The sequence below is a fragment of the Trichechus manatus genome, unplaced genomic scaffold, assembly GCF_000243295.1.
Source record: "Trichechus manatus latirostris isolate Lorelei unplaced genomic scaffold, TriManLat1.0 scaffold00028, whole genome shotgun sequence".
Taxonomy (NCBI): Eukaryota; Metazoa; Chordata; class Mammalia; order Sirenia; family Trichechidae; genus Trichechus; species Trichechus manatus.
In genome coordinates, this window is record NW_004443964.1 from 21,655,917 (window position 1) to 21,679,871 (window position 23,955).

The 23,955-nt window shown below is 52.9% G+C and overlaps 1 protein-coding gene across 1 annotated transcript; it reads left to right on the forward strand.

Moving 5' to 3' along the window:
* The first annotated feature begins 5,143 nt into the window (after positions 1-5,143).
* Positions 5,144-13,592, forward strand: DCAKD (dephospho-CoA kinase domain containing). Its single transcript, XM_004374278.2, has 4 exons — positions 5,144-5,255; positions 6,062-6,265; positions 9,630-9,717; positions 13,045-13,592. The coding sequence occupies exons 1-4, from the start codon at positions 5,144-5,146 to the stop codon at positions 13,334-13,336; spliced, it is 696 nt and encodes a 231-aa protein (XP_004374335.1). The 3' UTR covers positions 13,337-13,592.
* The last annotated feature ends 10,363 nt before the right edge of the window (positions 13,593-23,955 follow it).

Here is a 23,955-nt window from a genome sequence, read left to right on the forward strand (position 1 = left end):
CCTGCAGCCACACGGGTGGTTTTATGGCAGAGCTCAGAGACTGCAACCCAGGCCTTTCAACTCCCAGCTCACGATCTTCCATTCTAGCAGGGGTTCCAGTGCCCTGCTGGCTGGGACACCAGGGTCCCACCTGAGATTCAGATTCAGTAGATCTGGGGTGGAACCTGGGTTTCTGTACCTTTCCTAAAGTTTTGTAGGGCATGCAGATCCAGGCCAGGTTTAGGAGTTGCTGTGAGGTGCCACTGCCTCAGTATAAATGGCAGTGGAATAAAGGACTGGGGTGCGTTCTGGAAAATGATCACTTGAGCCAGAGCAGAAAGAAAGTCACGAATACAGGTTATCAAAGGGAGCACTTCTCCGTGGATTCCTGGGGAGGAGCTGCCAGAAAGGGCTAGGTGGGATTTAGAGGCAGCTCAGAATCTAAGCCTCTGTTTCCTCCCAGCTAAGCCTTGAGAGATATCCCTGGGTGGTGCAAATGATTAAATTCTTGCCTGATAACCAAAAAGTTGGTGGGTCAAGTCCATCCGGAGATGCCTTGGAAAAAAGGCTTGGCCATCTACTTCTGAAAAATCAGCCATTGAAAACCCTGTGGAGCATAGTTTACACACAGGGAGTCGCCATGAGTTGGAAGCGATTTGATGGCAACTGTTTTTTTTAAGCCCTAAAAGGACAGTAGGCTCTTGCTGCAGCTCTCTCCCTGGCAGGTACGTGAGCCAGAAGGAAGGCACCTCCACATACCTTCTGGGCCCAGGGGGAGTACCAGATGACCACTCCTCCTCACCTGTTGGTGCTCTGTTTCTCTGCTGGTTTCAGTTGTTACTGTTTGTGTCTCCAACCTCCCTGAGGAGCAAGACCTGTGCTTTCATTTGGTTGCTCAAGAAGTTCCTGGCACTGAGCTGCAAAGCTCAGAGATGCTCAGTCAATGGTTAGGGAGGGGCTGAGTTATGGAGGGGCTTGTTGGACAAAAACAGCTGTTATTTGTCCAACCCCTTTAAGCCAGCAGCCCAGAGCCTCCACAGGCATGTGCTTCTCCATCCCGTTGGCCTTCCTGATGGAGGCAAAGCAGCTGTTGATCTGTTTCCACAGATGGTAATCCAAGGCTCTGAGAAGGGAAGAGATTTATTAGGTTACCCTGGGACAGAGCTGAGCCTGGAATTTATGTCTGTGTCCTGATCTCTGTCCAAAGTCCCCTTGACCCCATTCTGCAAGAGGAAAAACAATAGTATGATAATCAAAATATCATTTCTCATTGGCTCTGAATTGATTGGCCTACAGACAGATTCACATTCTTCATTTTGTCTTACTTAGTCTAAAGGTGGAGCCTTGGTGGCGCAGTGGTTAAGAGCTCGGCTGCTAACCAAAATGGCAGTTTGAATCCACCAGCCACTCCTTGGAAACCCTATGAGGCAGTTCTACTCTTCCTATAGGGTCGTTATGAGTCAGAATTGACTCGACGGTGATGGGTTTGGTTTTTTTTTGTTAGTCTAAAGGTAATTAATTTTTCATTCCCTGAGTACATTAAGCAGAGCCCTGGTAGTGTAGTAGTTAAGAGCTCGGCTGCTAACCAAAAGGTAGACAGTTCGAATCCACCAGCCGCTCCTTGGAAACCCTATGGGGTAGTTCTACTCTGTCCTGTAGGGTCGCTATGAGTCAGAATTGACTCAGTGGTAACAGGTTTGGAGTACATTAAAGGCAGGGGTCTAGACTAGGGAATTGGGAGCCTTGAATTCCATCTGGGGTATGCTGATAGCTGTGGCCCTGGGCAAGTCTCTTCTCTCTGGCCGTCAGTCTTCACCGCTGTAAATGAAGAGTTAAGTTGATCCCAAGCCCTGCTGTACATGAGAACTACCTGAGCAGCTCCATCTCCAGAGATTCTGATTCAGTAGGTCGCAGGAGAGATCTAAGAATCCTTGGGTAGCACAAACAGTTGAGTGCTTGACTTCTGTCTTAGTCATCTTGTGCTGCTGTAACAGAAATACCACAAGTGGATGGCTTTAACAAAGATAAATTTATTCTCTCACGATCTCATGGCTACACGTCCAAATTCAGGGCGTCAGCTCCAGGGGAAGGCTTTCTCTGTTGGTTCCGGAGGAAGGTCCTTGTCGTCAATCTTTCCTTGGTCTAGGAGCCTCTCTGCGCAGGAAACTCAGGTCCAAAGGACACGCTCTGCTCTCTTGGTGGTATGAGATTCCCATGTCTCTCTGCTTGCTTCTCTCTTTTATATCGCAGAAGAGATTGGCTTAAGACACTATCTAATCTTGTAGACCTCATCACTATAACTGCTGCTAATCCATCTTATTACATCATAGTGATAGGATTTACAACACACAATCATACAATACTGGGAATCATGACCTAGCCACGTTGACAGACATTTTGTGGGGGCACAATTCAATCCATGACAACTACTAACCAAAAGGTTGGTGGTTTAAGCTCAATGAGCAGCACCACAGAAGAAAGGGCTAGCAATCTGCTTTCATGAAGATTACAGCCAGAAAAACCTTGTGGAGCAGTTCTACTGTGTATCCATGGGGTCAACATGTGTCAGAGTCGATTCGACAGCGGTGGGTTTGGATTTTGGCACTAACTGAAAGGTTGGTGGTTCAGACCCACCCAGAGGCATCGTGGAAGGAAGTCCTGGCAATCTGCTTCTGAAAGGTCACAGCCTTTAAAACCCTATGAAGTGAAATTCTACTCTGCAACATATACGGTTACCATGAGTTAGAATCAACTCCATGACAACTGGTTTTCGGTTTGGGCGGGGTCCTGGCATCTGTGTACTGTGGGGATTGAGGTTGCCTCAGCCAGATGGTCTTTGAGGCCCCTTCAGCCAAGCCTGGCAAATTTGGGTGACCAGGTGACAGCAGCGTGCATTCAGTGATACGGGGTCAGGGCCCTGTGGAGAGCTGGCTGTTGCTCCTCCTCCAGGCCCTGGCCTGTTCTCAGGGCACCCCCCATTCCTTCACATGGGTCATTCAGCAGAAGAGAAGCCAATTCCCATTGCTTTAGGGACAGCAATACTCAGGTCTCCTTCATTTGGGTGGTGACTCTCGTGAATATTTTCCTGTCTCCACCCCTGGCTTCCCTGGGTGAGAATGGTCCTAGGCAGATTTAAACTTCAGTTGGTGCCTCTGCCGCCCCAAGCCACCCACCCACTCAGCCCACATCCCGAGCGCTGCCTCCCCTTGTCATTTGGAGTGTCCTCAGGGGAGACAAACTCATTTCAGGATAAGCTCGAGCAAAGTGTAATTAGGACAGTAATCTGCTGTTTAACAACAACAACAAAAAAGTCCTGTGACAGATCTCAAGGTCCTGGAGAAGTGATTTGCTATCGAAGGAAGGGTAGAAAAGAGCTGGCCTTCCATTTAATTTTCTTCTAGCTTGGGTATCAAAATCCAGGACATGGGAGCCCTGTTGACTCCAGAAAATGAAACCTAACTTTTGGAAGTGGCTGGACAGAGCTGGTGAGAGCAGCAGTCATACTTATCCATTGGAGACCCTGGTGGTATAGTGATTAAGAGTTCGGCTGCTAATGAAAAGTCTGGAGCTCGAATCCACCACACACACCTTGGAAACCCTATGGGGCAGTTCTCCTCCGCCTCTGTGGTCACTATGATTCAGAATCGACTTGACAGCATCGGCTTTGGTTTTTTGGTTTATTGTGAGATAGTATGAGGGTGCAGGAATGGGGACGTGACTTCGTGAAAGTTTTTTTCTTTTTTTCCTCTCTTAACCCACACTTTCCACCCGACCTCACCTTCCTCACTGCTATTTATTGAACATTTACTATTTCTCGGGCAGTGCTGTTGTTGTCAGCTGCCATTGAGTCAACTCTGACTCCGTAACCTTCTGTCCAACAGAGCAAGTGTTGCCCAGTCCTGCGTCATCCTCACAATTGCTGGCATATTCAAATTCATCACTGCGGCTGTTATGCCAGTCTCTCTCACTTAGGGTCTCCCCTGCCCTTGTTGGCCCTCTGCTTCACCAACCATGATGTCCTCCTCCAGCTGATCCCCCCTGATGACATGTCCAAAGCCAGCGAGTCAGACAGTGTACGGTCAGGTCATATGTGAAGGGCATTATGTATGTTTCCCATTCAGTCTTCACGACAACCGTATGAGGCAGGTTTTGCTATTTCCATTTTATGGATAGGAAAACAGATTCAGAGAGATAAGTGACTTACCTAGCATCACAAGATGTAAGTGGAGGAGCTGGGATTGGAGTCCAGCCTCCTTCATGGCCTGTGCTCCTGACCTCTGTGCTGCACCGCTGCTTCTCCTTCAGGGGGAGCCACAGATCACACCACGGAGCTCAGAGTCCCCTCCTGGCCTGTCATCCTTCCCCTCACATTCCTCCTTGGCAAAACCCGGGCTTCTCTAAACCTTCAAGCTTAGTGCTGCCAAGCCCAAGCCATTGAGCCCCACCTAGGCCACTTGTTGGTTGAGCCGGAGGGATTAGGCATCTCAGTCTAGACCAGCCACCCATGTGGCCCTGGGGTTGGTGCTCAGGGTGGGGCGGGCAGAGGGGGCTTGGAGCAAGAGGGCCCAGACCCCAGGGGTCTGTTTGTAATCTCTCCTGCGACCCACTGGGGTGGTTGCCGGTAGGCCCTTTCTTTCCCATGAGCCTCAGTGTCCCAGATAAGAGTGGAGGCTGTGATTGCATTGTTCTTTTTCATCAGGGGCATCTGAACTTGAACTGGGTTCCCCACAGAGGGATGGGTGTCTCCTTTCTGCCGATCAGGCAAACGGCCTCCTCCAGAAAGCACTCTTTGCTTAACAGCACCTGACCTGGTTCTTGTCTGCTCAGCATTTTGATTGCTAAATTTGTACTGTGTTAGTTTGCCTTCTTTAGGAGTGTTTTTAAAAGAATACTGGAGGCTTTTCCTGGAGGCGTTCTCTGTCTCCAGGTGGACCCAGTGCTCCCCAAGCTCAGGCTTGACTTTCCCCGGCCAGGCCGTATCTCCCCTCCCTTCCTCTGCCTCCCGCTCCCCCAGTCACCCAGCCGCAACACTGATCAGGCCTGTTCTTGTCTGACCAGCAGGTCCTTTTGTCCTTCCTCCAGTAGCTGCTGAGCTGTGGTTACTCTCCAGTGACTGCCTGGCTCCTGGTTCTGAGGGTTCTGACCTCCCTCTTTCCTGGGCAACATGTTCCTGGTGGGCCTGACGGGGGGTATTGCCTCGGGCAAGAGCTCAGTGATCCAGGTGTTCCAGCAGCTGGGCTGTGCAGTGATTGATGTGGACGTCATTGCCCGGCATGGTGAGTTGGGGAGGGGGTGTCTGGGGGATTGTACACATCATCTCCCCTGTGTGCCCTCTTTTCTGCCATGCCTCACCCTTTTAATTCCTTACCTCAAGGTGTCAGAGGAGGCAAAGGCTTTCTTGCCTCCCCCTCTCTGTTCTGTTCACTCTTCCCTCTCGTTGGGAGTGTCCTCCTCCTTTACCTTGTCCATCACCAACATAAGGAGTCTGTGCCTTCTCTTCCTAACTGCTTTCCCTCTCCTCTTTTTTGTTCTAGTTTTTTTTTTTTTTTTAATTTTGTTGTTGTTGAGAATATACACAGCGAAACATACACCAATTCAACAGTTTCTACATAAACACAATTCGCTAACATTGATTACATTCTTCGAGTTGTGCAACCATTCTCACCCTCCTTTTCCAAGTTGTTCCTCCCCCATTAACATCAACTCACTGCCCTGTAGGTTTACTATCTAATCTTTCAAGTTGCTGTTGTCAATTTGATCCCATATAGATAGAGCTTAAAAGAGCACAGTGCTCAAGGCGGATATTCTTTACTAGTTATGCTAAACTATTGTTTGGTTTCAAGAAGACTTCAGGGGATATTTTTGGTTTAAGGTGTAAAGATTATCTCAGGGCAGTAGTTTCGGGTTCATCCAGCCTCCTTGGCTCCAGGAAGTCTGGAGTCCTCCCCTCATTTTGTTTTTTTTTTTCCAACTGCAAGAAGCATCCCTTGAATTCTTCCATCATCTTACATCAAGTCACTTGGGGTCCTCTGGCTGGCCTGGAGGCTCCTGAGAGTGACTCAGCCTCCTCCCTGTGCCGCAGTGGTCCAGCCAGGATACCCCGCCCACCGGCGTATTGTGGAGGCCTTTGGCACTGAGGTCTTGCTAGAGAATGGTGATATCAACCGCAAGGTCCTGGGGGACCTGATCTTTAACCAGCCTGACCTGCGGCGGCTGCTCAACACCATCACCCACCCTGAGATCCGCAAGGAAATGATGAAAGAGACCTTCAAGTACTTTCTCCGGGGTAAGACCCAGGGGCCAGAGACAAAGCCCGCTCCTTCCCGGGCCAGGGTGGAGGAGCTGGTTTTTCAGGCTGGTCCATTCACACTTTTCATTGGCACAATCCCCAGAAGAAAGAAGTACATGTCCCCCAATTCTTAAGGAAGTTGACAATTTAATGAGAAGAGACACATGAGGCTTTTGATTCCTGATCCCTAGGAAGTAAGTTGATTTTTCTGGTGGGGATGAGAGTGATAATAGCTGAGGAGTGATGGAGTCCTTAGACCTGAGTTCAAGTCCTGGCGATCCAGCCCCTCAGCCTGTTTCCTCAACTGTGTAGTGAGGATAAGAATGCTGACTTTGGAAAGCTGTTGGGAGGACTGAAAGTCCATGCTAGGGATAGTCAGTCACTACACAAATATAAACCACAGTCAGAGTCAGACTGGGGAATGGTTGAGCCACCTGGGAAAGTAAGTTTGTAAATGGAATGGAAGTTGGGGAGGGACCAGGATGGCCAGGGCAGGTGGTGGAGGAATTCTAATTGGGGGACAATTATACAGAGGTAGGGCTCAGTGGTCAGAGTCAGCCTGGCATGTGCAAGGACTGCCAGCAGGTATGCCTAGCTAGAAGGAGGGGAGAGGGTTTGAAAAGCAAGGGCCTTTGGTCATTGACAAGAACCTTGCTCATGCAGCTGTGTAGCCTTTCCCAAGCCATATACTATGGTGCAAGCCCTGTTCTACAGGACAGTGTTGGGCAGGAGTGAGCTGACACTTCCTGTCCAGGATGGGGTCAATTCACCAGGAACATTGGGAGAGCAGAGAGGAAGGGCTCAGGATCAGGCAAGAGGCTGGCGTGAGGCCGGGTGAGTCTGCTGCCAGCCTTTGGCATACATGGCCTCCAACGTTGGCCTTGGTGCTGCAGGTTTGGCTGTCTTTCTCCCCACTGTCGGTCACAATGGAGACTTTCCTGCCTGGATGGCATAGGGGGGCCTTCTAAATTTTCTTCAGGCCTTTGCACTGTGATGGTCAAACCCCTTTTTCTCCCAACTTCTCATGTACAGAGTGAGGAACCCTCCCCACCCTCACCCTCACTCCCTCTAGAAGGAGATGGTGACTGGACACACATCCATGACATTGAGCCCCCCAACTTCCCCAAGCTCTGGCAGGCTGGAACTGGCTCCAGACATCCTTCCTACTGGACCAGCCCTGCTTCCCCCCTCAGCACCTTGCCATAGCCCTTCCTGCAGCCCCTCTTCCCCCCTGAGAAGAGTCTCTGGTCTTTCTGCCTTTGTCCTGCTGCCTGTCTGTGCCAGTACATCTCCCATCCCTTGCCCAGGAGCGGAGCCTTCTGCTTTTCATTCCTGCCCTTTTGCATTTGGTCCCAGGCCAGTTACAAGTATATCTGCAGGGCTCTGACAGTGGCTCTCTCCTTCTGAAATTAACCATAGGATAATGTCACCCACTCCAGAGCTCTCCCACTGTGTCATCCACCCAGCCTCCCCCGCCACCACCACTTAAATAAAAGCCAGAAAGCTCTTCTCAGCTCCATAAGGTGAAAAACGGGGACGACAGCTGTGGCTTGCACAGTCCCAGTTTTTCCCTGATGAGTGAAACAAATACAACTGTCAAAGCTGGTATAATCAAACATCAGATAAGATCACCAGCTGTTGGGGAGGTCTCTGTGTAGGCAGACGGATGTCTTAATAGAGTCAGGATAGTTTGCAGAGCTTATCAAGCAGGAGGGATGTGACAGCTGAATAGCCCTTTGCCGGTGAACCAAAGAGCTGGCCATGAGCTCCCGAGAGGGCCAAGGAGAAAGGCCAGCAAGAGGAAAGGAGGCGACGGGAGTGGGGCAGGAAAGGGAGATAAGAGGCCCAGAGAGGATCTGGTCTTGGCTCGTGCTCTGAGGTGGGGGCATAAGAGGGTATCCAGCACTGCTGGCCTCTCTCCTGGGAACAGTGGTCATAATAACCATCGTTTATGGAGCGCTTAGCAAGGCTGGAGGAGGGAGTGCCGGGCGGTTTGCATGTGAAAGGTGGTTTGCGTGCATTCCCTTATTTAATCCTTATTATCATCCCATGAGGTGTAGATAGTTTTATTTTACTCACACAGATGAATTCCTTAAGGAGCTTAAGGTCACATGATGGGCGGGTGGGGGTATATAAGCCAACCTATGTTATCAGAATCTGTGCTCTTGACCCCCTCATTCAGCTGAGGGGTTCTCTTAGGCTTCCTTGGCAGCAGGTCCTGGGGGCCAGGAAACCCAGCAGCTGGGGTTGCCTCCCCAGTTCCCTGCAACACCTTGAGCACCACATTCCCTGTGACACCCGTGGAGTTGGTATGTGTGTGTCTGGTTCTATGGTTGAAAGTGTGTGGAGTCAGGCATGTTACCATCAGGGTGTAGTCTCTGCCCCATCCAGGCCAGCTTGTCTCTGGGTAGAAGCCGTCCTGTCCTTTACCCTCAGTACTCCCTGGATCCCTGCCAACTTTTTCACACATACACAGGGATTGCTGGCCTAAAGAGAACTGGGAGGGTGTTTCTGGGCAAGCAGCCCAGGGAACATGCCCACTCACAGTAGTCAGGGTGCTGCCTTTGACTGGCCTTGGCTTGTTAGTGGGAAGTTCAGCCAGCACCTTTTGCCTCGTGGGAGTCATATAGTATCAGTTATAACCAGCCCTGCCACCTCTAGACCCAGTCCCCACAGTCCCTGGTTGGAGGTCTGCCTCTGACACTGAGAAGCAGCCTCTTTCATTTTGGGGCTGCTGCCCTGGTGAGTTTGTTGAAAGAGCCATACCAGACTTCTCCAGCAGGGGGTCAGGCTCAAACTAGTTTCTTGAGGAGGAACTTATCCTTCTGGTCTTTTTGAGCAAAGGTAAGATGAAGTAGGGCAGAAAGGGTCATTACTCCAGAAAACTCTCCCCAGTCTCCTGCAACTCTGGTTGTGTCATTTCCCTGCTCGGAAATCACAACTCCCTTGGGTTCAGGATCAAGGCCAACTAACTAACCCCTTTGTACCTACCCCAACCACCTTGTCACTTTTGCCTCACAGTGTAGGAGGCCTGCACTTCAGCCCGAGCAGGAGACGCCTCATTGTTCCCTGTGCTCGTCTGTCCCTCGTGCTGGGATCCCCCTTTTCAAGGCCAGTACAAATGCCATCCTTCCTACAAGTCTTCCCTGAGCATCGAGCCAGAAATGATTTTCTGTGGCATTCTGTTCTGAATGGCATTGGAACTGGCTAGCGTTCAGGTTGTGTCTGTCCTTGGAAAGTCTCTGCCACTGCTGAGGGCCCTCCATCCTAGGGTTGGTGGCTTCCTTTCTGTTCCCACACTTGGTCATCTTCAGTATGTGCTTGCAGAATTGAACTTGTGGGTTTTCTTGCCTGTTCCCAGGATACCGCTATGTGATTCTGGATATCCCCCTGCTGTTTGAGACCAAGAAGCTGCTCAAGTACATGAGACATACAGTGGTAGTGTACTGGTGAGTACGTGGCCTGGCCCAGCCGCACTAAGGCTGGGAAGGAGTGCCCTTGGAGTACCTTTTTCCCTGAACGTGGCGAGGAAGCACAGGGGGTTTGGCAGCAGTGCCCAGAGTCTATAGAAACTGACCTCCCTGCCCGACCCAGGTATGTCTGGGGGGTAGGTGTGGGAAGTGGACCCTTTTGTCTGCACTGGTGATGCAGTACCACCACTGCTTCTGTAAGTGCTTGGGAAGGGCTCCCTCTGCTGGCCGTTGGCAGCGGTTCAGCCCAGATACCTGGCCCTCCTGTTAGGTACTGTTGAGTCTGTTTTGACTCATAGCAACCCCATGTACAACAGAACGAAACACTGCCTGGTCCTGCGCCATCCTCAGAATCATTGTTATGCTTGAGCCCATTGTTGCAGCCACTGTCAGTCCATCTTGTTGAGGGTCTTCCTCTTTTTCACTGACCCTCTATTTTACCAAGCATGATGTCCTTCCCCAGGGACTGGTCCCTCCTGACAACATGTCCAAAGTACGTGAGATGTAGTTGTTATTCACATTCACTGGATCCCTTTTCCCTCCTATAACACTTCTCAGCTTTCCAAAGCAACTTGCACATTTATTGCTTCACTCACTTTACCTTTCAACAGGAGGTGGTCAGGGCAGGGGTTGATTCTTCTGCGTTACAGAAGAGAAAACTGAAGGAGGGAGTTAAGGAATTTTTCCAGGCTCACCCATTGGCAGTACCCGAACAAAAAGTTGCATGGAGGGACGTGTCAGAGCCCAGCTAAGGAAGGAGCTTTGTTCTCAGAATCCCCCAGGACATGAACTAAACCAGAATCCGGGTTTGGCAAACAGAGGAGGATCGAGCTGTTGGAGAACATGAGTCACAGTTGCAGCGGGGTGAGAGAGTAGATGAGGCTGCAGAGTGTCTTTGCCTCCCAGAAACTTCCTAGACGCCACCCACAATGCAGCAGACACATAGGTGGGCACTTGGCTCTGCAAGTATTTTGGGCGCAGGGTGGTTCTCAAGAGACTAATGCGTGGGAGGCTTCTAGCACACAGGAGGTGGGGCCTGGAGTACTGTCTCAATGCCCCGAGATCACCCCCACCTCCCAACTCCCCACCATGGGGTGTCCTTAAAGCCCAGTATGAATCCCATGAGCCTGGTGTGGGGTCTCAGGCATCCTTCTCAGCTCCCCCATTGGCCTGTGTCTCCCCATGTAAACTTGCAGCCTCTCTGGGTTCTTTGTTCCCTGTTTGTGGAAGACTATCAACTGAGGCCAAATGGGCTCCCTGAAGACGTGGAATCCTCTTTGCCTTAGAATCTTGATGCAATTGGAACTTTGTACCTGGGGATTAAAAAAAAAAAAGAAGAAGGCTCTTAGTGTGTAGGTAGGGAAACAGAACAGGCCCATAATAAGACTTAAGAACACGCAGGGCATTTGCAGTCACAGATGACCTCATGCCCACCCTTGCCACCCTCTCTTCCTGCGTTTTCCTGTTCAGTTGCTCTGTTTGCTAAGAGCAGGGATAGCTGTGGCTTCTGGCAGATGAGCGGGACTTTTTAGCCTCTGCCTCCTCACCAAGAGATCTGCTCCAGCCCCACTTGCCAGCCAGAGGAGGCTTTGCCAGAATCCTGGGTTCTGGGCTGCCCCTCTTTGAGTACACATGGGTATATGACTTGAGAGATTCCAGAGAGCTACAAGGGAATGATTATTTGCTTTTCGCTAAAGGAACCTACATTTTACAAAAGTAAGGTTCCCCTCATGGGTCCTTTTTAATGGCAAGCAATCCCTGGTGCATCTGAAATAATATGGGGCATTTACCAAAGTGTGATTATACCAAAATGTGATTATTCACATTTCATGAGGCACTTGTCAATAGTGGAATAGGTGTTTGGGGAAAAATCCCATTACCACAAATAGTAGCAAGTCTTAAGTGAACCATAACAGGATTATTTCTGGGCCCCAACCCAGGGTTGAAGGAGGATGCTGCCTTCACATCCCAGAGGCCTTTGCATCTCGGCTGCACCCTCAAAAGGATGTGCACCCACAGGGCCCCAAGCCATCTCCAGTCTCTCACCCAGATTTTCCCAGCCACATTTGTGGTTCCCCTGACTAAGTTTAGATAGTCCTTGTTCTCAGCCAAGCAGGGATTTTTGGTGCCATGACCTCAACAGTATGCCGTTCCCTGTGCCAAAGGAAATCAGTGGCCTCTTGCAGTTCATTGTCATGGAGGGGTGGGCTGCCACTCCCACGTGTCTGGCTTTGCTTAGTCTGCTTCCCAGGGTCCCTAAGAGGGGACCAAATTGCAGTGATCAAATCCTCCCTCCTTGTAACTGGAGAAACTCAGGTCTAGTGGCAAAGCAGAGAGGCCCCAGATGGCAGAAAACAGTGCTGCCACCCTTCCCCCACTCGTTCCCATTGAGGGGCTTAGGAATCCCATAGAGCCAGAGGAGTGGTGGAGAGGAGCCCATTCCTGAGGACTGACCGTAGCCAGCCAAGCCAGGTGGTCCTGTGCAGCCAAAGGCAGGAGAGGGACCTTCCGGAGTGAGGAGGAAGGACCCAGATGGTAATATCAGGGTGGGTAAAAGAAGTCTTCTCTGAATTTCCTTTGGAGTTGGAAGACCTGGGTGTTGTTCAGCTTAATGCAGTGCTTATCCTGTCCTAAGGACTGAGGGATCCAATTCTCAGTTCCCAAGTCCTTGCTCCTCTTTGAAGCAACTTGGGGCTTGCCCCTTGCATTCATTAGTGGCATCAAACACAGTATCTCAGCACACTATTTGCTCTAGATGTGTGTGCAGGTGGGGGTGGGGGTGGGGCGGGGAAGGAGAGGGGTCTTTGTGGTGGAAGCTATTTTTGATGCAGCAGGCCCAGCCCCAGGGGAACTGCAGGGAATGTTTAACTTGCAGGCACAGGCCTTTCAGTAAAGGTCACCCATCCAGGGATCCAGGATGTAGCTGATTTCAGGTGATCAAATCCTCCTGTCTTATAGCTGGGGAAATGTAGGCCTAGTGGCAAAGCAGAAAGACCCCAGATAGCAGAAAACAGCTGCTGCAAACCTTCCCCCCACCCTTTGCTTGTACTGAGGGACTTAGGTGGCCCACAGAGCCACCAGCCTCACAAGGAGTGGGGTGAGGAGGGTATAGATGGTGAGCTTCCAAGCCCCTCTCCCTGGGGGTGGAACTCTGAGTATCCTAGAGCAGGGCAGGATTCCAAGAAAGGTCCAGCCCCCAGACCCTGTTCCAGGCTGGGCCAGATGGGGATGTCCCAGCCCTGTACCTTGCTGGGGGAGGGAGGCTGGGCCTGCAGTGCCTGAGCAGCCCTCTTACCCTGTACTTAGTGACCGGGACACACAGCTGAAGCGGCTGATGCAGCGGAACAAGCTGAACCGCCAGGACGCAGAGGCCCGCATCTCAGCTCAGCTGCCCCTGAAGGATAAAGCACGCATGGCCCGCCACGTTTTGGACAACTCAGGCGAGTGGAGCATCACCAAACGCCAGGTTGTCCTCCTGCATGCCGAGCTGGAGCACTCCCTAGAGTACCTGCCGCTGAGGCTTGGCGTCCTCACAGGCCTAGCTGGCATTGCCAGCCTCCTCTACCTGCTCACCCGCTACCTCCTGCCTGCCCCCTAGCTGGGTACTCCAAGGCAGGAAGTCACAGGTCAGGCATCCTGTTTCTCCCCCAACCCCTCACACCATACACACACACTCACACAGACACACACACATACTCACACACGATCTGAATCTGGGCTGTGCCCTCCTCTGGGTGGACCTTTCTTTGGAGAGCATCCTGTTGGAAGTGGAGAAACAGCTGCCAGTCGCTATTCCTTCCTACCTTCCCCAAGGCTTCTCCCCTCTGGCACCACCTACAGATCAGTATCCATGATGCTGCATGACAGCAACACTCAGACACCATCTGTTACAGGTGTCTTGTGAACTGGGTGGGGAGCACTGTTTTGGTGGCCCTCACCAGTGTAGAGCTAGGAGGCCAAGTGTTGCCTGGGCTTGAACCTGCTCCAAGCAGTTGCCCCCATCATGGCCAACATCTCCGTAGTGGACAATGGGGAATCCTTTTGGACCAAGGGCTGCCACCTTCAAACAGAGTGCAGAGAGGATTCTCGTGGGTAATGCTGTAGCCGGGCAGGGGTCCGACTTCTAGGACGCCCCACCATCCTACCATGGGACCTCTCCAGCACTCCCATACCCTGCACACCACCTCCCAGCCTTCCGCCACCCCGTGCCTCCCACTAGATGCTTTCCTTGGTACGCCACATGCGCTAGGCTGTTCTCGCCTCTGTGCCTTTGCCCGTGCTGCTCCCCCACCTGGAATGCCTGTCTTTTTTTCCTACAACTGGCTAACTCCCTGCTGAAACACTTTGAAGCCCCAGGCTGGGTTAGGTGCTCTAGGATACCATGCCCCCTTGTTTTAATCCAGAGTATAGTCATAAGCCAAAAGCTGGTTGGTATCCTAGACTGTAAGCCCTTTGAGGGCAGGGACTGTGTCTTATTCATCTCTGTGTTCCTAGTGTGAAGCCTGGCTCCCTGTTGGTGCTTAATAAAGTGTTAATCTGAAACACCCTGCACTGCCTTCGTTACTGAGGACCATGGACCAAACAAGGTTCTCCAATTTGACTGATACCATTTGGAGTTACTTGGCCTCTTCCTGGAGCCCTCATGGTGCAGCGGTTAAGGCTTGACTGCTAACCAAAAGGCCAGCAGTTCGAATCCACTAGCCCTCCTTGGAAACGCTATGGGGCAGTTCTACTCTGTCCTATAGGGTCGCTAAGAGTCGGAATCGACTCGACGGCAACCAACTAAATGGCAGTGGTTTGTTTTCGTTTTTTTTTTTTTTTTTTTTTTTTTTGGCTCTTCCCACACTGGGCCTGGGGGCCTCACTTCCTAGGCTCCAGAAGGCACAGTAGCCCCCCTGACCTCTCTCAGCCCAGGAGGATTCCAGCCACGTCCAGATGTATGTATGTGGGAGGTGGATGAATGTGCCGGGGCAGCATCACAACCCCACCCACCCCACTGCTCCATCTTCCTTCCCCATCCCAATTAGACCAGTGTAGACATCAGCCTTTCCCGGCCAGAGCCGGCAGGCCTGCTAATGTGTTGATCCTGTGGCCAACAGCCTATTAAGGCCAGAAATGAGCATGACAAATGTGAACGCTGTAGTGGCCGTATTCAGTGCCCCCTTTCCCAGAGCTGCCCATTCCTCAGAGGCCAGCTCATTAACTCACTGCAAACCCCTAAAGGGCAAAGAATGGCTGGATGAGGAGGTGGGGAGCTTCCAGGTGGGGGGCCAGGGTCAACCAGGCGGGATGAGAACAGCCTGCTGCTTCCTTGGTTTGGTGGGACCTGGCAGGAGGGAGGCAAAGGAGAGGAAAGGGATAGACCCCTCCCACACTGTTACCCCAGTGATTGAGAAAATGACTAATGAATGCCTGTGGATGCTGGGCTCTGTGCTGGACGTGTGACACCCTATAGGTAAGACAACATCAATTATTCCAATTCACAGAGAACAGTCCAGAGAGATTTGATTCTGGTCACAGAGCCAGACTTCAGAATTCTGCCATGTGCCCCCAAGCCTCAGAGCAGGAGACCTGGGAGTGGGTCCAGGCTCTGTCACCTACTTGCTGTGTGACCTGGCTTCAGTTTCTTCTGTAAACTGGGCTTCATAAAGCTTACATCATAGGGCCTAATAAACGGAGGATGGAAAACCCTTTGCAAACTGTAAACTTTGAAAGAATTTTTTTCTTCCCTAGCCCAGGCTGCTGAGGTTAGTGCAATGCTATCAGAGGGCGGCCAGGCTGCAAGGTGTGACGAGAACTCAGTTTCTGTCCTGCCTTTGCCCTGGTCCCACTCTCCCTCTCCTCAGGCCTCCCTCCTCCTGGGCTCCCTTTCGGTCGCCTTAAATCAAGCACTACCTACCCTGGATGTGACTTCCATGTTTAGGCCATGTGTGGGAGCCCAGGACCAGGGACGGATTACTCAGCAAGGTAAGCACGGGTTTACTTGTGCTTATTTACTGCTCTGTAGTGCACAGTTTCACTACAGATCACTAAATAAGCACAAGTAAGCCCATGCTTATGTTGTCTATTGGGTAATCCGCCCCTGTCAGGGATTGTAAATTTCAGAAAAGGCTTTGATTCTGTAGGAAGATGCTGTGGTGTTCGGAGAGACAGATGTCGGCCATACCTAGAAGCAGAATCTTTGATATGAAAAAAATGTGAAATTGTTCACTACAGATGATCTGGTAAGCAAGGTAAGCACCGTGCTTGCCTTGCTTATTGGATAATCTGCCCTTGCGGCCCAGAACACACCAGGGGCCAGGTCACCAGAGCTGCCGTCCAGCGCCCGAGCGGGCGGCCTCCCCTCCGGACGGCAGGTGGCAGCACCCACCCAGGTTGGGTGTGGGTTCGGTGGCGGGTGGCAGCGGAGCAGTTACTTTCTCCCGGTCGTTTTCCCGCCTCCCCTCGGGGACCGCGGACGGCCTCAGATCCCCGGCCGAGCTGCTCGGCAGGAGCGCGAGCCCCGGGGCGCGGAGCCGCGCGGGGCGGGGTCGGGGGCGGCAGAGGCGCGGGCGCTCTGCTTTGCCCCGGGCGCTAATTAAGAAGCTGTGTCGCCCGCTCGCGTCCTCTTAAGTCGGAGCTGCGGGGCCCGGGCGCCCTGCGCGCTCAGCTGGCACCGCGGGCGGAGGATGTTTCCATTCCCACTCCCCGCGAGGGCGACGCTTACAGGACCCTGGGCTCCATTCCCCTACTTTGGGGCTTACCAGACCAGCGCGGAGCGAAGAGACACCAGCGAGGCCTGAAGACGCCCGGGCCTCTTGGCTGGGGAAGAGACGGACAGAGAGGCCCCTAAAACCATCACCACCCCGGGGGGCTCGGATTGGCCCTAGGGTAACTCGCAGAGCTTTACGGTTTACAAAGCACATTCACACCCACCGTGTCTCCCAGCTCTGCGAAGCAGGCCGGTCAGGATTTTTTACCCAGGAGGAAACAGGCTCAGAGGTTGAGTCATGTGGCCAAAGTTACAAACCAGTATAATCTCCAAACTTCTGGACTCCCAGCACAGTGCTCATCCCATTACCTGCACCATCCCCATTAAGTACACCTTAGTTCTTTATCTAGGAATTATTGTCAACTCTTCAGATGTTCAGTCTCTCTCTCCTCTTGGGGAGGGAGGTGAGGCAGGGGAATGGTTGGGACACTCCATGGCTAGAAATGGGGTGAGTGGAGGGTAAACCATGTCTGCTGAGCATCCCCAGTTCTCATAAAAGCACTTTAGGTCAGAAGAAAACAGTCCCAGGGCAGGAGAGGGAATGGGGTAGCAGTGACGACCCTGGGCAGTGGGGGCATAAAGGGGGGCAGGGGAGATACCCAGAGATGGCTGGAGAGAAGGAGCAAAATGAAGGAGGTAATGAGGCCCTGTGGGTTGCTTCCCTAAAAGGGGAGATGTGGTTGGTGGCTCCTCTGTGCCACCCGCGGGGAAGGTGGGGGGGCTAAGGCTGCACCCAGCTGTGGCCCAGGAGCCTCCTCTCACTGCTCGCACCCTCTCCTCCCAGTCGTTCAGATTCCAATACAATTTTCAGCTAACCAGCATGTCGATAGAACAAGTCAGTCAGCCGGATTGCTGGCCAATTACGGGAAATCATTCTGCTCCACAGCTCAGTGGCGGTGTTGTGGGGGTTGTGGGCGTTGTGGGGGTTGTGGGGGCTCGAGGGAGGGAGAGTGAGGAGTGGCGCCCTGTCTGCCTGCAGGTTGGAAGGGGCTCCAGGACAAAGCCAGGAGTGCTAGGGCCCCAGGAGGGCGTGAGGGCAGGAGTGGATGGGGAGACTACTCGGGGTGGTCAGGCCAGGTTCTTCCTCAGCCAGGCCTTGGCTCCAGCTCTGCTGTGATGCCACAAAGAAAGAGCCCTGGGGGCTGAGGTGGTAAGGAGGGCCTGGGAGGCATCAGCTTGGAGTCAAAGGGGGCGGGGTGGGGGGTTGGGTAAGACCAACCTCCCCACAGCCTTTTGTATAAGGAATGGGGAGGGGATGGCGCCCAGGCCTCCCTCAGCTAGAGGAGCCCAGCAGGCCATCGGAGTGCCTGGAAGCCACTGGGAGCCCAGGGCTGGGCCCATACAGGCGGTACTAGGGCTTCCACACCCAGCCTTGGGCCAAGGGGAGTCCCAGGGGATGAGGGGTACAAAGGGGAGGAGGGGAGGAAGGGGCTGCTGCCTGCAGCTGAGTGAACCAGCACGGCCTGCCTTGGTGAAGGGGTAAGTCTGCTAGCCATCCTTCCACCTCAGAAGGTGGGCACAGTGCTATGGGAGGGGATAGGGCCTCTCACTTACCTTTCCAGCCCCTCCACCTTCTCCTTCACCTCTGGCCTTTAAAAACCCCTCTCCCCACTCAGCACCTCAACTCTCCTCCGCTCCCACACCCTCAGCTCTACCTTCTAGGCCTACCTGGATGCCTCTTTAACCCCCCTCTCCATCTCTCATGACGTCCCTCCCTGAACTGCCATAGCCCAGGCTGCCCCACCTTGCAGACCCTGAGGTGCCCACCCCCCAGCACCAGTGGTTAGCTCCCCTTCCATGCCCCTCAGATCTGTCCCTCAAAGTACTAGAGGATTGTTCAGGGGACAAACTCTGCCCAGTGAATGACTATTGTCACCATGTTTGTGTTGAGCCACAAAAGGAGGAAAATGTGGCCCAGTGATCTCTTCCCCTGCCCTGGACTGTAGTCTCCTCCCCAGATCCCCTCCCCACTTCCCCAGGATCTCACTGCTCCCTCCCCCAGTCCAAACCCTCTCCTGCAGACCCTCAGGTCTCCAGGGTGGGACCTGGGCTGGATTCACCCTCAGCTCTTGAACCAACCCAAGGGTGGACAGTCGGGCAGGCACAGGAAAGGAAATGGGACCTGAGCGCCCAGCTTCGCACCTGTCACCCAGCAGAGCTCAGGAAGATGCTGAGTGACCGCTGCTGGATGGCAAGACCCGCCTGCAAAGTTCCTTTGGTGAATGCACTTGAGTGGGGGGAGGGGCCAGCAGCCCGGGACCCCTCCTTTCCGAGGGTCCCTGCGCAAGCGCACTGGTCCCGAAGTCCGTTCGGGGAGGGGGTGTCGGGGCCGGCCCTCACCCACCTGGCACAGAGTGGACTCCTGTCTGCTCGGCCGAGCTGAGACTGAGCTCCGGCTCCCAGCTGCCGCCCCCGCGGTCCCTCCCTCGGGCGCTGCCTGTCGCGCGTCGGGCGCCCGGTGCTCGGCGATCCGGAAGGGGGCGCCGCCCGGCCCTGGTACTGCGGGCCCCTAGCCCAGTATGTTGCGCTCCGCAGCCCCCAGGCTCCGCGCCATTGATCGGGCCGCGGGGACCCGGGCGTGCCTCCCACCCCTCACTCCTCGCTTTTCGCTTTTAATTGAAGTTTCTTTGAGTAGAGCGCGGAGCGGGCAGAGGCAGAAACCAAATATTTAGTTGCTGCAAATTGGCACCTCCAGATCAATTACTCGGCCCGTGTCAGGCCTGCGCCGCCCCCAGCGCCCGGCAGAATCTCAATGCCGCGCCGCCTCCGCCCGCCCGCCTCCATTCCGCTGCACGTTTCTCATCAGCTCCAGCCATACATCACCCGTGGCCGCAAGGGGAACAGATTTTCAATGGGAAAAGTTCCCCTGGAGGATCCTCGTTGTTGATTCCTGCTGCACCCGGCGCTGTCTGGCCCCCGCCCCCACGAGGCCTGTTTGATGGGGACAGCCCCGGCGTGGCGAAACAGCCCGGGCTTGGGGTCACAGGGACCTGGGTCCAATCCCAGCAACTCATCCTACCTGCTGGGAGCCTTAGAGAAGTTACTTAAGCTCCCGGAGCCTCAGCGTCCCCATCTTTAACATGGGGCTCAATCTTCACCTTGCAGGTTGTTGTAGGGTCTACCAAGTGGGGTGGGGGGGAGCAGCACCCTGCACGTGGTGGCGCAGAGCGACAGTCCATACGTTAGTTCTCAGCCCTGCTGGGGTAAAATAGGTCCAGAATGAACTGAGGGAGACTGATGGGAGGCGGGTCAATCAAGCCACAGAGCTGGGGGCAGACAGCACCCCCAGAGTCCCCGGCATGGCCTGGGCAGGCAGCAGGACTCGGGTCAGGCTCCATCAGGGAAAGATCTGAGCCAGCCTCAGAGGAGCGGCTTCTCTAGTACCAAGGATGGAGAGAGTTAGTTGAACTTGGAGGTGAGCAGAAAGCAAGCTGTAACCCCAAGGCTGCGGCCGGAAGAGGACGTTGAGAGACCTGAAGAAGGTCATCCAAGGCCCCCTAGCCATGCCAGGCTGAGTACCAGAAGCTCATGCCTAAGGCAGAGGGCAAGGAGGCAGCCCTAGAAGGAATCTCGACAGCTGGGAATTGAGGCTTTGCCTTTTAACAGCCGTGTGACCCTGGGCAAGTTATTTAACCTTGTGGAGCCTCAGTTTTCCCACATGTAAAATGAGGCTGATGCTCTCCATCTACCTCTCAGAGCATTTATGAGGAATAAAGGCGATGATGTATGTAACAGGGAAGGAAACTCAGCAATAGGTGTTAAGAAGATGATGCTGAGTTTGTATGTGAGTGCCCTTCCTTTCCATGCTCAATGTTGCTTCCATTCCAAGAGCGCCTGGAAGGAACTGGAGTCAAATAGTTTGGCATTTTTAAATGGCTGCTGTGCCAGGCAGGCTGACAGGTGTTCTGGGTGGGAGGAGAGGTGTGGGAAAGGCTGTGGGTCCCAAGGCTAGTGTTCTGAGAACCTATCCTTCCCCCATCACACGTTAAAGGGTGAGGCTCCAGACTGCCCTCCCCTCTCTCTCCCCACCCCCTCAACCAGTGACCTTCCCCAGCCCGCAACTCCCTCAAGACAGCAGTTACCCGCACCTGGAGGAAAGTCCTTTTCTCATTAACCCAGAGTCCAGGTGGGAAGGTGAGACCGACATGGAATCCAAAAGCCCAGATCCCAGCCACCAGAAACAAATTCATTCCTCAGCCTCTTCATTTTCCCAGCTGTGAAATGGGTCCATAGGTCCTGAGCCACTAATTCTGAGGTGTTATTTGGACTGGTGGGTGGCCTCTAGAGGTCACTAAATACACTGCCCTCCCTTCCACATGGGCTCCTACCCACCCCTACTCCCACCTGCACTAGGAGTATCTCTGCTAGTGAGACAATCCCTCCAGCCTCCTTGTGGATGGCAGCCCACCATTTGTCAAGTCAGAAAGTCCTTCCCACAGTCTACCTTAAATCTCTCATTGCTTCCTTCAGGGGAAATTTAAAAAACAAACAGCAAAAGATAAATGCCTATGGACGGGAGATGCCACACTATTTTTGAAAAATACCCCCCAAAGAGGATGAGGGTGGGAATTACCTTCGGACACAATGCTCTTTACACTAAACATTTTGGCGATAAATACAGCTGTGTAGTTCTTTTTTTCTCCTTGGCAGAGAGAAAGGCTGAGGCTGGGCAGAAAGGCAGAGGGACCGGAAAATATAAATCAATATGTGACTTTAATATATGTGCTCTCAGTGTCTGTGTGTGCTGGGGGATTATTAGTAACCTTGATTCCAGCTCAGTGTCCATGTGAGGCGGGGAGACGTGCGGCCCCCAGGGAGGAGAAGAGAAATTAGGAAGCCAAATTCTTCTCCTGATTGACACCTGGGTAAACATTATCCTGGCAGAAGGGGAAGAAAAAAAGATCAATGCTGGGTATTTTTATCATGTTCCAGGGACGCATGGGCGGGCGGGGGGGCTATTAAAGAAACAGTCCCCCGGCCTCATTGAATATGCTCATCTCTGAGGGGAGGAGATGCGGGGGAGTGGGCTGGGGTGCTGTGTGGGTATGTCCCAGGGAGCGGTGGCTGTTGCCTACTTTGTCCTGGGGCACTTCCATGAGTGGCAGCAGGTACAAAGGAGCCATGCCTTTAATAACAGGGCAAAGGCACCAGCTTTGATGAGGGAGTCACAGGCCACAGAGTCTAATGTGGGGTCAGACTCTGGCTTTAATGGAGGGCCAAAAGGCATTCGTCTTAATGGGGTTATCAGGGAGCTGTTTCTATGGGAGGCTCCCAGAGCATGGGGAGGAGGGAGTGGCTTCATCAGGGGCTGGGGTGGGGGGATGTGGTCCAGGGTGTGTAAGTGCTGATGCGGAGAGAGGGGCATCTCTCTGGGTTGTCTTGGAAAGTGGGTCCCAGATCTGGAGTCAGGAAACCTTGGGTTTGCATCTGGCGTCCACCCTTTCCTGGTCTATGACCTTGGCCAAATCATTTGACCTCTGAGTCTCACCTTCCTTATCTGTGAAATGCGGATAGGTGACCCCCACTCTGCTCATCTCACAGAATTTTGTAATGAGATCATATAGAACACAACACAGCGGTGAGGGGCTATCGCTATCCAGAGCAATGCTGTCCAATCGAAATATAACGTGAGCCACATGTGCAATTTTCAATGTTCTAGTAGCCACACTAAAAAAGTAAAAAGAAACAGGTTAAATTAATTTTAGTAATTTTTTTTATTTAATTCAAAGCAACTGAAATATTATCATGTCAGCATGTGGCACAAGCCACATTTCAGGTGCTCGGTAGCCTCATGTGGTGATGGCTATCCTATTGGACAGCGCAGATCTAGAATAAGCTAGTGGGGTCCCCCTTCCAGGGTGGGGGCTCTTGGTCCTCATGACAGTGAAGAGGGGCCTCTGGAGTCAGGGGCAAAGCACCCATTTGAGAGGCTATTTTACAGCTACTAAGGGGCCACCAGAGCTCTGGTGGTGCAGTGGTTAAGAGCTTGGCTGCTAACCAAAAGGTCTGCAGTTTGAATCCACCAGCTGCTCCTTGGAAACCCTATGGGGCAGTTCTATTCTGTCCTATAGGTCACTATGAGTCAGAATCAACTCGAAGGCAATGGGTTTGGTTTTTTGTTTTTTTTTTTCCAAGAGGCCACCAGGAGTCCCTGGGTGGTGCAAATGGTTAACGTGCTCAGCTGCTAACTGAAAGGTTGGAGGTTTGAATTAACCCAGAGGTGCCTTGGAAGAAAGTCCTGGTGATCTACTTTAGAAAAATTAGCTATTGAAAACCATATGGAGCACAGTCACCATGAGTCGAATAGTTCACAGCAACTGGGTTTTTTGTTTTGTTTTGTTTTAGGGGGCCACCAAGCCCCAGCAGAGGCTCTTTTGGGGAGATAGACTGATGGCAGTGGGGACCAGGCCTTCCACAGTGGGCCCACCTCAGGTCTCCAGTTCACCTGGGTGGGACCTGGGCCTGGGAGCAGATGCTGAGCTCTCCCTGGCAACCCCGCACTTAGGGAAGGGTCTGGCAGTTGGACTTGGAAAACCCTGTTCACTCCTGGTGCCTCTGTTTTCTGGCTGTGGGACCAGGGCAAGGCCCCTCTCCTCTCTGAGCCTCAACATTACCATCTATATGATGGGAATGGTCACGATCAACCCTTCTTCGGCAGAGGTAGAAAGGTTTCTCACACCAAGAGCATATGCTGTTTTAGCCGTGAAAATGTGAGAGGAAAACAGAAAATGAGGAGGAAGGGAGAGAATCTCCAAGGCTGCCCCTTCCTTGGGTGGCCATAGCTGGACATGTTCTCAGGGTCTGCAGGAGCTGCCCTGCTCCTAGGGGAGACAGGCTCCAGCTGGAGGAAGAGGATGGGAGGGGTGGCCCAGAAAAGTTGTGGTTCTCTAGGAGCCACTTGGCAAACCTAGAAGTGGCTAAGCTGGAGCTCCCTGGTTTGGGGCCAGGACACCTGGAGCCCCCTTCTCAGCTGCTCCCAGTGATAGGGGTTGTGGGAAGGAGTGAGCAGGGGTATTTCAGGGCCATGTGGAAGGTGTTCAGTGCTGGCAGGGAAGCAGCCCTCCAGGGCCTGGCCTGACATTCTCTGCTGATGCTGGGAGCCAGGGAAGGAGGCCTGGCAGCCTTGAGGTCTCGTGCTGGTCCTAGAGGCTGGTCCTGTGCCTGAGTGGTCCCAGCCCCAACTACCACGGGGCCTCCCTGTCCTGGCTGCAGAAATTGCCCTGTTTGGGGAAGGGTGTGGGGAGAGGCTCCAGGCTGCCCTAGGACCAAGTCCCCCAGCACACTTGCTGGGTCTGACGGGCAAGGTGAACACCCAGTTATTATCTTTTTTTTTTTTATTATTGTGGTAAAATATAGCTAACAAAAAATTTGCCATTCTAACCATATTAAAGTGTACAATTCAGTGACATTAATTAAATTCACCATGCTGTGTAGCTATACCACTCTTTCCAAAAGTTTTCCATCAC

Excerpts from the sequence above, each read along its gene's own strand:
- DCAKD (XM_004374278.2), top strand. The coding sequence starts at position 5,144 with ATGTTCCTGGTGGGCCTGACGGGGGGTATTGCCTCGGGCAAGAGCTCA. Across the intron at positions 5,256-6,061 it reads GGACGTCATTGCCCGGCATG|TGGTCCAGCCAGGATACCCC; the intron begins GTGAGTTGGGGA and ends CCTGTGCCGCAG. Across the intron at positions 6,266-9,629 it reads CTTCAAGTACTTTCTCCGGG|GATACCGCTATGTGATTCTG; the intron begins GTAAGACCCAGG and ends GCCTGTTCCCAG.